This window comes from Clavelina lepadiformis, chromosome 4, assembly GCF_947623445.1.
Source record: "Clavelina lepadiformis chromosome 4, kaClaLepa1.1, whole genome shotgun sequence".
NCBI lineage: Eukaryota > Metazoa > Chordata > Ascidiacea > Aplousobranchia > Clavelinidae > Clavelina > Clavelina lepadiformis.
Genome location: NC_135243.1, coordinates 8185545 through 8198033, shown reverse-complemented (window position 1 = coordinate 8198033; position 12489 = coordinate 8185545). Strand labels below are relative to the sequence as shown.

The 12489-nt window shown below is 36.6% G+C and overlaps 2 protein-coding genes across 6 annotated transcripts; one reads left to right on the top strand and one right to left on the bottom strand.

Moving 5' to 3' along the window:
• Nucleotides 1-3501: 3501 nt before the first annotated feature.
• LOC143452532 (GDP-D-glycero-alpha-D-manno-heptose dehydrogenase-like) lies at nucleotides 3502-9210 on the top strand. Its single transcript, XM_076953541.1, has 7 exons — nucleotides 3502-3520; nucleotides 3590-3778; nucleotides 4187-4277; nucleotides 5650-5809; nucleotides 5959-6104; nucleotides 6553-6710; nucleotides 8608-9210. Exons 2-7 carry the CDS (start codon nucleotides 3636-3638, stop codon nucleotides 8882-8884), a joined length of 975 nt encoding a protein of 324 aa, XP_076809656.1. The 5' UTR covers nucleotides 3502-3520; nucleotides 3590-3635; the 3' UTR covers nucleotides 8885-9210.
• A 381-nt stretch (nucleotides 9211-9591) lies between these two features.
• Nucleotides 9592-11664, bottom strand: LOC143452534 (fibrinogen C domain-containing protein 1-A-like). 5 transcript variants are annotated; one of them, XM_076953543.1, is made up of 5 exons: nucleotides 11367-11664; nucleotides 11019-11172; nucleotides 10667-10929; nucleotides 10471-10538; nucleotides 9592-10360 (listed from the first exon to the last, which is right to left on the bottom strand). In XM_076953543.1, exons 3-5 carry the CDS (start codon nucleotides 10684-10686, stop codon nucleotides 10140-10142), a joined length of 309 nt encoding a protein of 102 aa, XP_076809658.1. In that variant the 5' UTR covers nucleotides 10687-10929; nucleotides 11019-11172; nucleotides 11367-11664; the 3' UTR covers nucleotides 9592-10139. The 5 variants fall into 4 exon arrangements, 4 of the variants coding, with proteins under 4 accessions (XP_076809660.1, XP_076809658.1, XP_076809659.1 ...); XM_076953545.1 differs by having other exon boundaries at nucleotides 10451-10538; XM_076953544.1 differs by having other exon boundaries at nucleotides 11023-11172.
• Nucleotides 11665-12489: the final 825 nt, after the last annotated feature.

The window sequence follows — 12489 nt, the reverse complement described above, 5'->3', positions numbered from 1 at the left end:
ACTACAGTCGAATCCGCTTAATTCGGACACCGGATAACCCGGACAACCGCTTTATTCGGCCAAAATGCTCGGGAACGGAACAAAAGTAAAAATTGAACGTAAAAAACTCCCGTTAATTCGGACAATTCTCCGCTTAATTCGGACACAGGTTCGCAATTCCTATAGTTAGGTTATGACACAATAAACAGTGCTTCGTCCGTTTTAACACAAGATGCAATTACATTATGAGTGATTATGGTGAAACAATGACGATCGATGCAGTAACAATCGACAATGAACTGATATAAGGCCGTGCCAGCTTCATAGTCGCTTTTACTTCGGTACAATTGCGTCCATCTTGTAAAACAGAATGGTACAGAAAAGTTTTGCAGAAAAAGTGAAATTGCTCACTAAAGTAAACGAAGAAAAAAATAAAGACGCTTCCTTGACAGTTAGGCAGTTAGCTGGGTTGGTGGGGACATCAAAATACAGTATACAGATATACGGCATTTGTTGAATGGTTTGGTATCGAAATACTGTACAATACAACTAACCTGAAGGTATAACTCTTGTGCTTTTTGTGCGATCAGTGCCAATTACTGCAGTATAGCGCAGCTGCAATTCATTTATTACGCAACACAACAGTATTTTAAATGCGTTGTCTGCCTTTACGCATGACCATGAAACGAACAATTAATTTTCCGCTTAATTCGGACAAAGCCGTTTCTCCGCTTAATTCGGCCAAAAGTGAGCGGAACCAAAGTGTCCGAATTAAGCGGAGTCGACTGTATATTGAACAAACTTTTTACAACGAAAATTTCATTGTTGCACTTTATCAACATAGTTCGTCATGAGTAGTCGCTGTTGTTTTCAAGATGGAAATATGGTGGTATGGCAAAAGATTAAAAAATTTTACCGCGGGCTCTTTTCGGTTTTCATTTGTGTTTTTTCCACCTAAAGGCATTTTCGTATCTTAATTTTATCGAACTACATTACAAAGAGCTTGCTCTGACGTGTTTATAAGTAAGCTCCGACTGGGGCATGTAATTAGTTATCGCGTGCTTTGTGTTAAGTTCGCATCAAGGCTATATTTGAATATTCAGGGCCGGCCTTAGCAAGTGCAAGCAAGAACTGATAATGGGATTTCTTGCCGATTTTTAACAACTTAATTTGCGGTAATAATTTAGTATCAGAATGTAAACTGAATATCAACTCTTTGTAAATCAGCTATATTTTCACCAGAAGTTTTCATGGAGAAGAAATTGAGAAATAACCTTGTGATTTCCGCAAAGTTAAAGCTAAATTGTTATTTTTTTTGCCAAACAGCGTGGGGCCCAACGTAGTCGCATCTCTCGGATTGGCCTAAGGCCGGCCCATGGCCTATGATATAGAGAAGTTACACCTTAGTCATTTTTTCCTGTACCAGGAAATTGGTGCATGGCAGTTATGGCATTGATATACTTCAACGCATAAATCAAATTTATTATAAAATTTAAGGATATTCTATGAGTGCTTGGAAATAAGTCTATCAACGACGATAATACTGGAAAATAACCATAGCCAGTGTTGTCTTTTAAAAAAGGTCAGCAGCTTGTCTGCTATATCCACTGCAGCAGAATGTAGCCATTGTAACTATAATTTGACTGATATAATTAATGCAACTACAGTATAATGTAATTAGTTGATAGAAATGATTTGATAATGTAATCTGTTACGTTTTGAGTTGTATACCTGCAATAGGCTATGGATGCATATTTAACAACGTGACCTCATAACGCATCTGGCAATGATTATATCATCATTGTCCAGGAAGCAACACTTTAAAGGTCTCTTGTTTAACTTGTCTGTCACCTAAGAAACTATTCGACCGGTACTACAGGTTTGTTACGTGCTGTCTGTATATATAGGCCGCATAAAAAAAACGAGACCTACATTTACGTCAAAGTGAAAATATGTTTGCCACATGCTTGGAATAACCGGTTTTACCAGTGCTACTAAAACATGTATATATCTTTTTCTGATTATATGACAAGCGGTTCGGATTGCTGTAGTTGTTGCAGTTTTGAATAATTCTAATAATAATAACAACGATTTTTCATTAACAGCCTTTTGTTTGATATTAATGGTTGTAAAATTAATTACTACTATTAATGGCTTGAAGATTTATACGCTAGATTTTGGTGAATATTAGCTCGAAGCTTCTACTCAAACTTTCATTTCTTCAGTTTTGGCTCAAGTGTTATAAGAAACAGCTTCTTGTAGAGTTTCCTCAAACACGAATTTTTCTTTAAATCAAATTTATAGGCTGACCTGACCGTTTTCGCCGATATGCATATACTGGACTTACAGTTTTGAATCATAGAGACAAGACAATTTCCAATATAATCCAAAAATACTAGGGCAGCCTTTTTGCGCTATAGACCCTGCACCAGATTAATCCGGCCTTGGGTAACTGGATTCTAAGCGTGGAGATCCACGATATACGTATGGGTCGAGTTTGACAGACCAAAAAGACGTGTGAGCTCGTTTTGCTCTATTCCAATTTTCAAAACGAGAAAAGCGTGAGTTAACGAGTTGAACTCGCTTGTTTAAGCCTGTTGTCCCTGGGCCTTTTAAAAATCGTATTTGTGGGTTCCCACGTTTTTATACTTTTTGTAGTGTTATTGGCATGAAGCGTGATTTGTAACCCACCGATACTCTTTATTTTGTTTGTGTTATTGTGTTAATATAATCATGCTGTCTAAATTTGTCTTACACCAAGTTAATTTTGCTGTGGTTTGTAATGTAATGTTGTGTTTACATTATCTGTATAAAAATACTACACGTTGTTAAATTTGCGTTTTCTATTTTTGGTGTGGTAATTGTAGTTTCTGCCACTTGTGTGCCATTTTGCTGTGTGTAAAGATTCGTTTTTGTAAACCTTTGTTCCGTGGCCCACTATGGTATCCGTAGTCGAAAGGGTTCCCTTAAATAATTCGTAAATTCATTTGGGTAACAAAATAGTGGCTAGTAACAAATATAGCCAGTTATGCTAATTGATGTTCAAACAATACGTAAGTGAAATTGATTGGAGGAGGAGGAGGAGTGTAACGTTGTTTTCTGATTTTCAGTCTTGTCTGCCTTCGGCCAGAAGCACTTATTCATTTGATAACGCCTCCTTTATTGTATAACAAAGGACTGCTCTACCGAAACCAGTAGTGCTATGTAGAAGTGTCTTGTTTTGGCCGTTTGCTATGCAATCTCATATAGCTAACTGCAGGTTTCTTCGAACCAGCAACAGAAAAAGGCCGGTAACAGTACTATATTGCTCATGAACTCTATATTTTATAACGCTTAGGACGTGGCAGAATGTCATGCCTTACGGCGCTCTTTTCACCTGATCAACCGGGCTAACTAGTTCCATGACATTCAATAAAAACTCACAGCCAAATCTACTATTAAGCTTCGCAAAAGTTCACGCCGCAGAAGGAACTGTGCCTTGTCGATTCTGTGACTGAACAAAAGAAAATTATATCTAAGATTTGTTAGATACCCGGCTAAGGTAGTAAAGTAGAAAAGTACTTTTATGTGTAAGGTGCTCCCCCAATTAATTGGAAAACGTTTCTTACAGAAAAAGCAATTAAGTTTTAGTTATTTGCTCTACGCCTAAAGTAAAAATGAGTCCAGGAATGCCAAACGGTCGTGATGATGAAGAGATACGTTGCGTCCTAGTCACAGGAGGAGCGGGGTATCTCGGATCTTCCATTGTTCCACTTCTACTGGATGACGGTTACGATGTGATCGTGTACGACATCTTCAAGTACGTTGTGGTTGTTAAATTGTGTGCATGTGATGATAGCACCTTATTAAGTATTGTTTTTTAAATACAAGACACGGTAATTGTATTGAAACTTATTGTTTCAACAAGCTGAAACTGGTGTACAGTAAATTTTTAAATTGGCGTAACGTAACTTAGTCTTTTTGAAAATAAGACACTTTTATTGATCCATTCTGTTCAATTTATAAGCGATTGTAATTTTACCGATGAAAATGTAACTATTACGAAATATGTCTAAGACGCCTTTACTAAATTTAATCGATCGATTGGCTGTCCAAAACAATTTATATCTGTCAGTCGTGAATAAAAGACAATTCTCCGTAATACATGGTGTGCACGGCAATTACAGTAATTAATTATAAAATCTTTGACATTCGCACTTCTGCGCAGGTGGGGAATTTCGTCACTACAGTCCGTCGCAAACAACCCCAATTTGACCATCATCAACGGTGATATATTGGATGAGAAGAGAGTTGCCGAGGTAAGATGGATGAAGCTATCGAACGTTTTAGTTTTATCTTCTCTGTACGTGTTTAAAGACAGCATGATAGTTCCCATTTTGGAGGCATGTTTGCGGTCGAGTAGCAATTTTCTTTGTTATAATAAGGCCCTGGGCTATTATACGTACAGTTAATCAACCATCTTTAAGTTATAGGATGCGGTAATGCATAAAAATATCATATGTTGAAAAACCAGTTTTTTATGTTATAGTTACGTAATGCTGCTGTTCAGAGTTGTTAGTCGGGGCTGGGCTTTTCAGATCTGGTTCAAATTCGGATTTAAGTTTGAAAATTCAAAAAAAATTCGGGCCAGATTCGGACCAATTTGTACTCACACTCTGCCACATTTCAGTCGTAATTTCACTTTCTTTTCACGAATGTGCTAAAAACCTCCCGCAGAGAGAAAAGCGTGATTTATAAAACGATGACAGTCAAAAAATAGCATCAAAAGATGACTTTAATCTATTCATTAAATTTAGCTTTCGGGCCTAAATCGGGCTTCAAATAAATTTTCGGGTTCGGGTTGACATTACGAGTCCAGTTTACAACTCTGGTGCTGTTACCCGTTAGTGCAAAATAAAATAAATCATGCCTTTGTCTGGCACTGTTGGTTGTTTCCAAGTTGGTCACGATTTGTTTCAAATGTTAATTTAGGATTCGACTCGATATGAAATCTTTGGTGATAACGCTCAATGAATTAGGCCGAATCAAGAATATTTCTGCAAATCTATTCAAAACTTTTCTTGGCGTTTTCAGTTTAGTTAGGCTAGGGCGCTAGGCCTATGTCGTTTTAGTTTTGTGACGCAGATGAACCGGAAGCCATACCTTAAAAAAATGTCTTCAAATAGCAAAGATTTTTTGATAAATTTATTTCCTAAAAAATTTGGTAAGGGTATAGCGTCCACGCATTAAAAAACAGCAGTAGTTCCATTAATGGGTTGCTTCTCGCTTTGTTGGTCCAATATTTACAAAAAATGTCTTATCTACCAAAAAATTACACGTTCAAAAGATTTCGTGAGTCTTTTCCCGTGACTGTAAAATCATTTTAATTTGTAATTTGAATATCTGAGTTTACTAAGTTGTTCATATGATCTTAATATTGAAAACTCAAAAACATAGCTTCAAATAAGGTACTGTAATCCACAGCTATTACAAAGAAAACCACTGTAATTACAAAAATGCCGAACTGAAAAGTCAATATGCCTAAGGCATTTACAAGTTCATTGCGAAATATTCTATCCTACACACAGTTGATAGATATGTTCAATCAATTGTTACCTGTCCAGTGAAGCATAACGTCCACACCTGTTCCATTGTGGCTTCACAATTAACAAAGAATTGTCTTTTTCAAAGGTGGTGAAGAAAGCAGATGCCATCATACATTTAGCAGCCATCGTTGGCTATCCAGCATGCTCAAAAGACCCGGAGTTGGCAAAGACGATCAACATACAAGGCACTAAAAATGTTGTGAATGCTATGGAACCCGGAAAAAAGCTTGTGTACGCTTCAACCGGTAGGTCACTAGGCCTACACTGATTACGTGTTTAGAATGTGACGTGATAAGTGTCCCAAAGTACGTCATACTTTAATAAAAGCAAATTCAAGGGTATGAAACATACCAGGTATTTCACTGCTACGTAATAATAAGTAACGTTCGTTTAGGTTCATGCTATGGCATCGTTACTGGAATTTGCACGGAAGAAATTCCCATCAGCCCAATCACTCTTTATGGTGAAACGAAGGCGGAAGGCGAGAAAGTTGCCATTGCAGCCGGAGGCGTTGCGCTCCGCCTCGCAACTGTGTTTGGAGTAAGTTTTTATGAAAGCTGAAAATATTGTGGTACGGGTATACTGGTGTTCTATACACAATTATAATACCCCTATAGAAGAGCAATGAGCTGCACGTAAAACTTAAGACAATTTTTGGTACCATGTGCTTTTACAGAAATATATACCTACTGCAGGTAATTGTGTGTGAAGTTTACCAATTTACAGTATTAGGCATATTACTGAACACTGAAGTAGGGTACATGTTGCAAATTATACTTAAAAACCGATCTAGCTTGAGCTGATGAAACACAAACACCGAAAAACAATTCTAAGTAATAATCAATCGAAGAAGATTTGAATAGTTTGTGATCAAGTGTTGATTTTCATCCGGCATATAGCCATGGAGCAGCAAGAGCAAACTTCACGTGGTTATAAGCGAATCTATAACCTCAAAGATATGGTCACGTGATCGTATTTTGTTGTGCAGGTCTCCCCGCGACTTCGCCTGGACTTGTTAGTCAACGACCTGACTTCGAAGGCGTTAAGCATGAGGACCTTTGACCTGTACGAGGGAGGATTTAGAAGAACATTCCTTCACGTCAGAGACGCGGCGCGGGCATTTGTATTCTCTTTGCAACATTACAAGTAAGTTCTGTGTGCTTTTGCCAAACCTATAACTGAAATTTTGTCGTTACTGTTAGGAACGAGGCAAGACAGACTTTGGTTGAGGTTGGCCATTTTCGTGATTAGTAGTCAAATATATTTTTATGAAATTTGTGTGTTTTTGGTGTATTTTCTTATGAGACTGTTTGGATTTATGCTGAACGTTTGGTGAGATTTTACTTAGCTAACATTACACCAGTAATAAACGTAGGTTAGGTGCGATTTTGAATAAGTGGTAACTTCATTTAAAAGTTCCCACTTGCTAAACTATACCGAAATCATACCTACTTTCTAATCAAACTCTAAAGTCTAAATCAATTAATCCCTGATAACTCCAGCTGGAACCTATTTGATTTTTTGCAATTTTGGCTTCTGCTAATGTTGCTGTTTGCTACTTGTAGTTTCGGAGACAGGTTTTATGCTATAGGCGAAGAAAATTTGGACTTTACTGCTAGATTTAAATGTAGTCGCACACTTTTACACACAAAGAAAATAAAAGGAGTCCAACGAACAACCTACTGTGCACGCAGCAACGTAAGAAACGCAGAAAGCATCTTGAGTTTGATTCGACACAATATGCAAGAATTTCTCAGCTCCTACGCAACAGCTATATCAGCGACCAACCGACCATGCACTTTCCCCAATCTCAATCCTCAAGCGGTACACCGCTTGATAGTGAACTTTTTCCTAGGTTATTATCAAACTAACGTGGCAGTATTTGATGTCATACTTCACGTACCCCGAATTTATCTTTGCCATCAGCCCAAGGACATGTTTTTGTACAAGTGTCGCGCTAAATTCTCCAGTTCAGGAAACTTCCTGCTCTTACTTCTGGTCACATAGCCAATCTCTGTATCTTCTAACTTTTAATAACGTTCATTCGAGCATATGTAGAATAAAATCAACGTTCTTCACTTACTGCCAATAAAAGCACCAGTGCTCCTTAAGCAAACTCTAAACGTAGAATAAAACCAAGTTCCCATCACCACCGCGAAGTTTACCGTAGTTAGGAGCGAGACAAGGAATCGCGGGCAGTGTAACCTGCCTTGGGCAAGAGTTGAAAAGGGGAGGGCGTAAAAGCTCTAAATTTCGTGTATTTACAACTTACAAAAAAAAACAATAAAAAGAATAACAAGTGTCACAAAACATTCGTACTCCACAGTACGAAGTCACGCATCGTGGGTGAAATACCTCTAAATATAGATCTAAAAACAAATCAATAGTGATATACTGTATAAGAATAGTGCGTTGCTAAACTATAACACGTTTGTTATTATAAAAAGAATTAGTACGTGAAAATTTCGTGACAAAGCCATTATAAATCTACACAAAGGCTTAACTTCATTATTGCAAACTTTAAAAAGTTGAAAACTGGAATTAGTTAGTCAACAGTGCTTATTCATGTGCTGGAATAGGTTTCTTTCTTTTATGCAAATACGGACATCATTCTGCCAATTATTGTCACAACCATTTTATTATTTCTCTTACACATTGTTGCATTTCGTTCTTTGTTCTTATACGTTGTTTATGCATCCTTACTTTCATTATAATCCTGATATTTTGAGCATCTTAAATTAAGTATACTTTGAGGATAATTTTAGCCTTTAAACTACATATCGCTGAGCACAATCCAACTTCTATATCTCTAAATGCCGTATGCTTATACTGTAAATATAACTGTAACGCTTAAGACATTTTTGCGCCTAGCTCTTGTTTGAAAGACTTGGTCCCCGTGGCTACGAAATTAGTTTTAGTCCCATGTATTGAAAGTTTGGTTATTGTTATATCTCTGTTAAACTAAGACTGAAAACTATACTTTAATGTTCGTAGGATCACCTTTCGTCATTAGCTAATACGTTTCACTGTTTCCCCTTTATAGAGCCATGAGTGGAAAGCCGTTTAATGTTGGAGACGAATCAATGAACATGACCAAGCTTCAGGTCGCCAAGCTTATCGAAAACAACGTGGAAGGCTGCAGCATCACCGAATCCAACAGCGGTTCGGACGCAGACAAGCGCGATTACGCGGTATCCTACGAGCGTATACGCAACTTGGGCTACAAGGCTCACATAAGCATGGAAGAGGGAATTGTCGAGCTACTCAAAATCATTCCTAATTTGCGTGCTGACGAAATACCTCGATGTAAGAACGTGTGATTGGCCACACTGTGTTTTTAGTGTAATTCTTTTTGTTCACCATTCCAGTTTAACAGATTGAAAATGTCTCTCAGTATTTCAAGTATTTATTTATCTTGATTCTTTTTGATTTTTAAACTTTGTACATATTCAAGATAAAAAAGTACTTTTTCAAATAATAGTTTCCTTTTGGCGTTTTATAGTTGAATAAATTTTGACGCCATTGTTACTTTTTACCGTGAACCAACATATATGCTTACATTTTTTCTCGTATACTTGCTTTATCATTTCCTTTTGTTAGAAAAAGCGTTTGACAAGTCACTATCATTAAACTGCATATTAACGACGTCCTTTACTTCTTTAAAACCCAGACGCTTTTGCACTTGCATATAACTAGCAGTTAAGAATACGCAATTTCATGAAAACTGAAGAATTTATTTGTGGGCATTATTCATATTGTATTGTCCATTACAGTAGAATGTTACCAACGTAAACCAAGTACATTCTACCAAGAATGTAGAATGTTACCATAAATTCAAATTTACGTTTAGATTAAGTTTTAAGTTATACAGTAATATATCATATGAAAACAACTTAATAGCTTTTTCCATTAAATTTTTAAACACTAAAAAGACTCGTATAGTCATTACCAAGAGACGTTAACGCCTCTTATCAATTAATGTCTAATCAATTAGTCTGTCTGAGTTTTTAGAAAAGCTTTCACGGTTCACCGCTTTCACGGCCCACTCCTGACCAGGCGTGTAGAATAAACACACCTCTCTTGTATTATAATATAAAATTCGTGGATTAAGAACATATAAGAAAAGTCGCTAACAGACTTGTACAGTAAAGCGATGACAAAATATTCTTTACAGTGGACCCGTAAAAAACAACAAGAACGAAAGTTCTTATTCTGGGTCCGTATATCTGGAATGCCATTTTGATCCATGCTCTGCATCAAAGGTAAACCCCATTACACAACAATGCCTGCAGGCCACCAATCGGGGAAAGACGCGTCGCGGTTATGTGGTCAACCGTATGGAAACGATAAGTAACGATGACCAAAATGGATTCATAAAAGGAAGGTTTATTGGCAATAACATTCGTACGCTTTTTGATATTATTGTCTGCGCGGACTAGTGTGAAATTTCCGGTACCATTCTATCGTATGTATAAGCCTTTGATTCCCTTAATTGGAACTTTATTTCTTACTATTTTTAAAAGTTATCGTTAGATTAACATTTTTAAGCAGGTCGTATCTTCATCTGAGCGCTCTTCATGCCATGGAGTAATGCTCTCCTTTCCAGAATTTCCAGTCAATTCCCCTTGCAGTTGAATCAGGCCCAGGCGTCAAGTAATAACCGTTGCGATTTGAAGTGTGGCAGGCTCTGTACCACCAAGCACCATAAAAGATTTGTGCGCAGTTACCTTCGTAATTATCATGACCCTGATCTTTTGTGCTGAAGGGTCGATTATTGTGCTCAGTAAACGAATCGCCTGCAATTAAATTAATCTTGCTTTAAGTTTTACACCTATCAAAGTAGTCCACAGGCAAGATTGTGAATATATACGAAAGACTATACTTATACATGCCTTATATCTCTTACTCGCATTTCCTGTGTATCCATTGACAGTCAAAACGTAATTTCCCGATCTTGGTCCAATCGAAAAGGTACTGCCAAACAATAAATATCATACTACAAATTTTATTGGATGCATACAAATAATTCCCTAAATGCTTATATAAATGCTTAAGCCAACAAATAACTAAATGCTTTGTCAAATTTAGTAGCAACTAGTTACCTATACTCAGCGTAAGCCATGTTGCTCTCTGCATCTTCAAGTTCTACTCGTAATATCTTCTGCTTGTGATTTGATGGAGAGATTCCAAACTTAATAACGATTCGGGGTTATGATATCTGTCTTTACTTATTGTAATGTTTTGTAAGAAATTAAGAATACTAATTATCAAGCCAAAATCGGCCGGATTTGCTCCAAAATCAGTAGGTGTCAGAACTCCAGTCTCCATAAAACTTTTCGCTTCCGTCAATCCTTCGTTGAAATACCTGGGGTTAAAGATAACAATTTTTTCAAAAGTTTTTGCAAAGATATTACATACAATCGCTTTCAAAAACCAACTTTTATTAATATTTACCAACCATTTCCCTCCACTTGTGTCCATGTCACAAACACTTGCTTGATTTCTCCTCCTACATTTATTCCACAAAGTCCAGTAATATTGAAGTCAGAATCAAAGACATCTTTGCAATCTTTGCTTTTCAAATGACTTAAATCTTTAGCATTTTGTGCTGTTACGAAATATGTTTTAAGATACTGTAACTGCAGTAGGCTATACATCATATACACCAGATGTTTATTGTAGTAAAAATCATTTTGAAAATTTTATTTGTTTTTTTTTCGAAATATATCAACATTTTAAACATTGTTTACTTACGTCTATTATAGAATTATTTATTTTAGCTAATTTGCTCTGCTAGCTCACCTAATTTTTTCTCCAGATCTTGCATCCTTTGCTGCATCTCTTCAAACACTTCCATCCAGTTGTCATCATTGTCGTCACAACTGCATATTAACGTCACTCGACGTGTAGGCCTACTCTCACAAACGAATGTTGTTAAAACAACGGAAAGCAAAACAATTTCTAGCCATTTAGTGCTGTTGATAAAGTAAATTTTCCCAATTTTAAAAATAAACTATATTGGCCAGCAGCTGCATGTTATTTCATGTAGATATTTGGTTTGTTTCACCTATGTTTTACTGCCATTGCAGACGATATTCACATGCTGAAAGTTGTCTATAGCAAACGTTTTAAACATGAAGATATATATACCTTTGCAGGAATAGGAGTTGATTTTCCCAGAACTTTCTTTTTCTCTTCCACAGTCAGGATTACATCATAACGTCTTTTAACTGCCTATATTATAAAAATTCCGTTTGTCTGTTGTTGTTGGATATTTGTATCGCTTTCCAAAACGTCTGGTGCAATCGTATTTGTATTTCCAAGAAGTAGTAAACAACTTAGTTTGATTTGAGAAAATGCCGATATTTCGTAAATTTGACGGTTTTGTAGCCAACAATCGCTTTACAGTTACACCGACGCAGACGACTTAAATCTGAAATGTTGTTGAGGCAAGCTGCTACATGGTTTGATTGAACGAGGAAAGTTGTTCTCGTCATTAAGGTTTTGTACTTTCTATTCATCATTACAATTTTCAAGTAGAATGGTTTAGAGTTTAGACCAACACGTGTGGGATTATTGCGATTAAAAGTAGATATATGTGTTTGTGGATGACAGAGACAACTGCAGAACTATAAAGCTCAATTTTTTGCTACTGACATAGGAAATTGGAATTTGGAGAATTGTTGTAAAACATTATGCAGATTTTTGATGACGCAATCTTTTGCAGCTGTGAACAACAATAAATTAACAAAATTACGAAAGTACATCGATCACGCAGAGTTCCAACCAAAACAAGAAACAAGTTCAAACAAAAAGTTATACACCTATACATATTCATATACCATTTAGCGATAGTGGGTCAGTGTCCCATTTCTGGTGATGCTTTAAAAGCTCTCCTTTGCGTTTTGTGATGATATACTCGGAG

Bases quoted from the DNA above. Each gene is read 5' to 3' on its own strand.
- LOC143452532 (XM_076953541.1), top strand. From the start codon at position 3,636: ATGAGTCCAGGAATGCCAAACGGTCGTGATGATGAAGAGATACGTTGC. The intron at 5,810-5,958 runs GTAGGTCACTAG...ACGTTCGTTTAG, and splicing joins GCTTGTGTACGCTTCAACCG to GTTCATGCTATGGCATCGTT. The intron at 6,711-8,607 runs GTAAGTTCTGTG...TCCCCTTTATAG, and splicing joins TTCTCTTTGCAACATTACAA to AGCCATGAGTGGAAAGCCGT.
- LOC143452534 (XM_076953542.1), bottom strand. From the start codon at position 11,421: ATGGAAGTGTTTGAAGAGATGCAGCAAAGGATGCAAGATCTGGAGAAA. The intron at 11,173-11,366 runs GTGAGCTAGCAG...ATTTCGTAACAG, and splicing joins AGATCTGGAGAAAAAATTAG to CACAAAATGCTAAAGATTTA. The intron at 10,930-11,018 runs GTAAATATTAAT...CTTTAACCCCAG, and splicing joins CAAGTGGAGGGAAATGGTTG to GTATTTCAACGAAGGATTGA.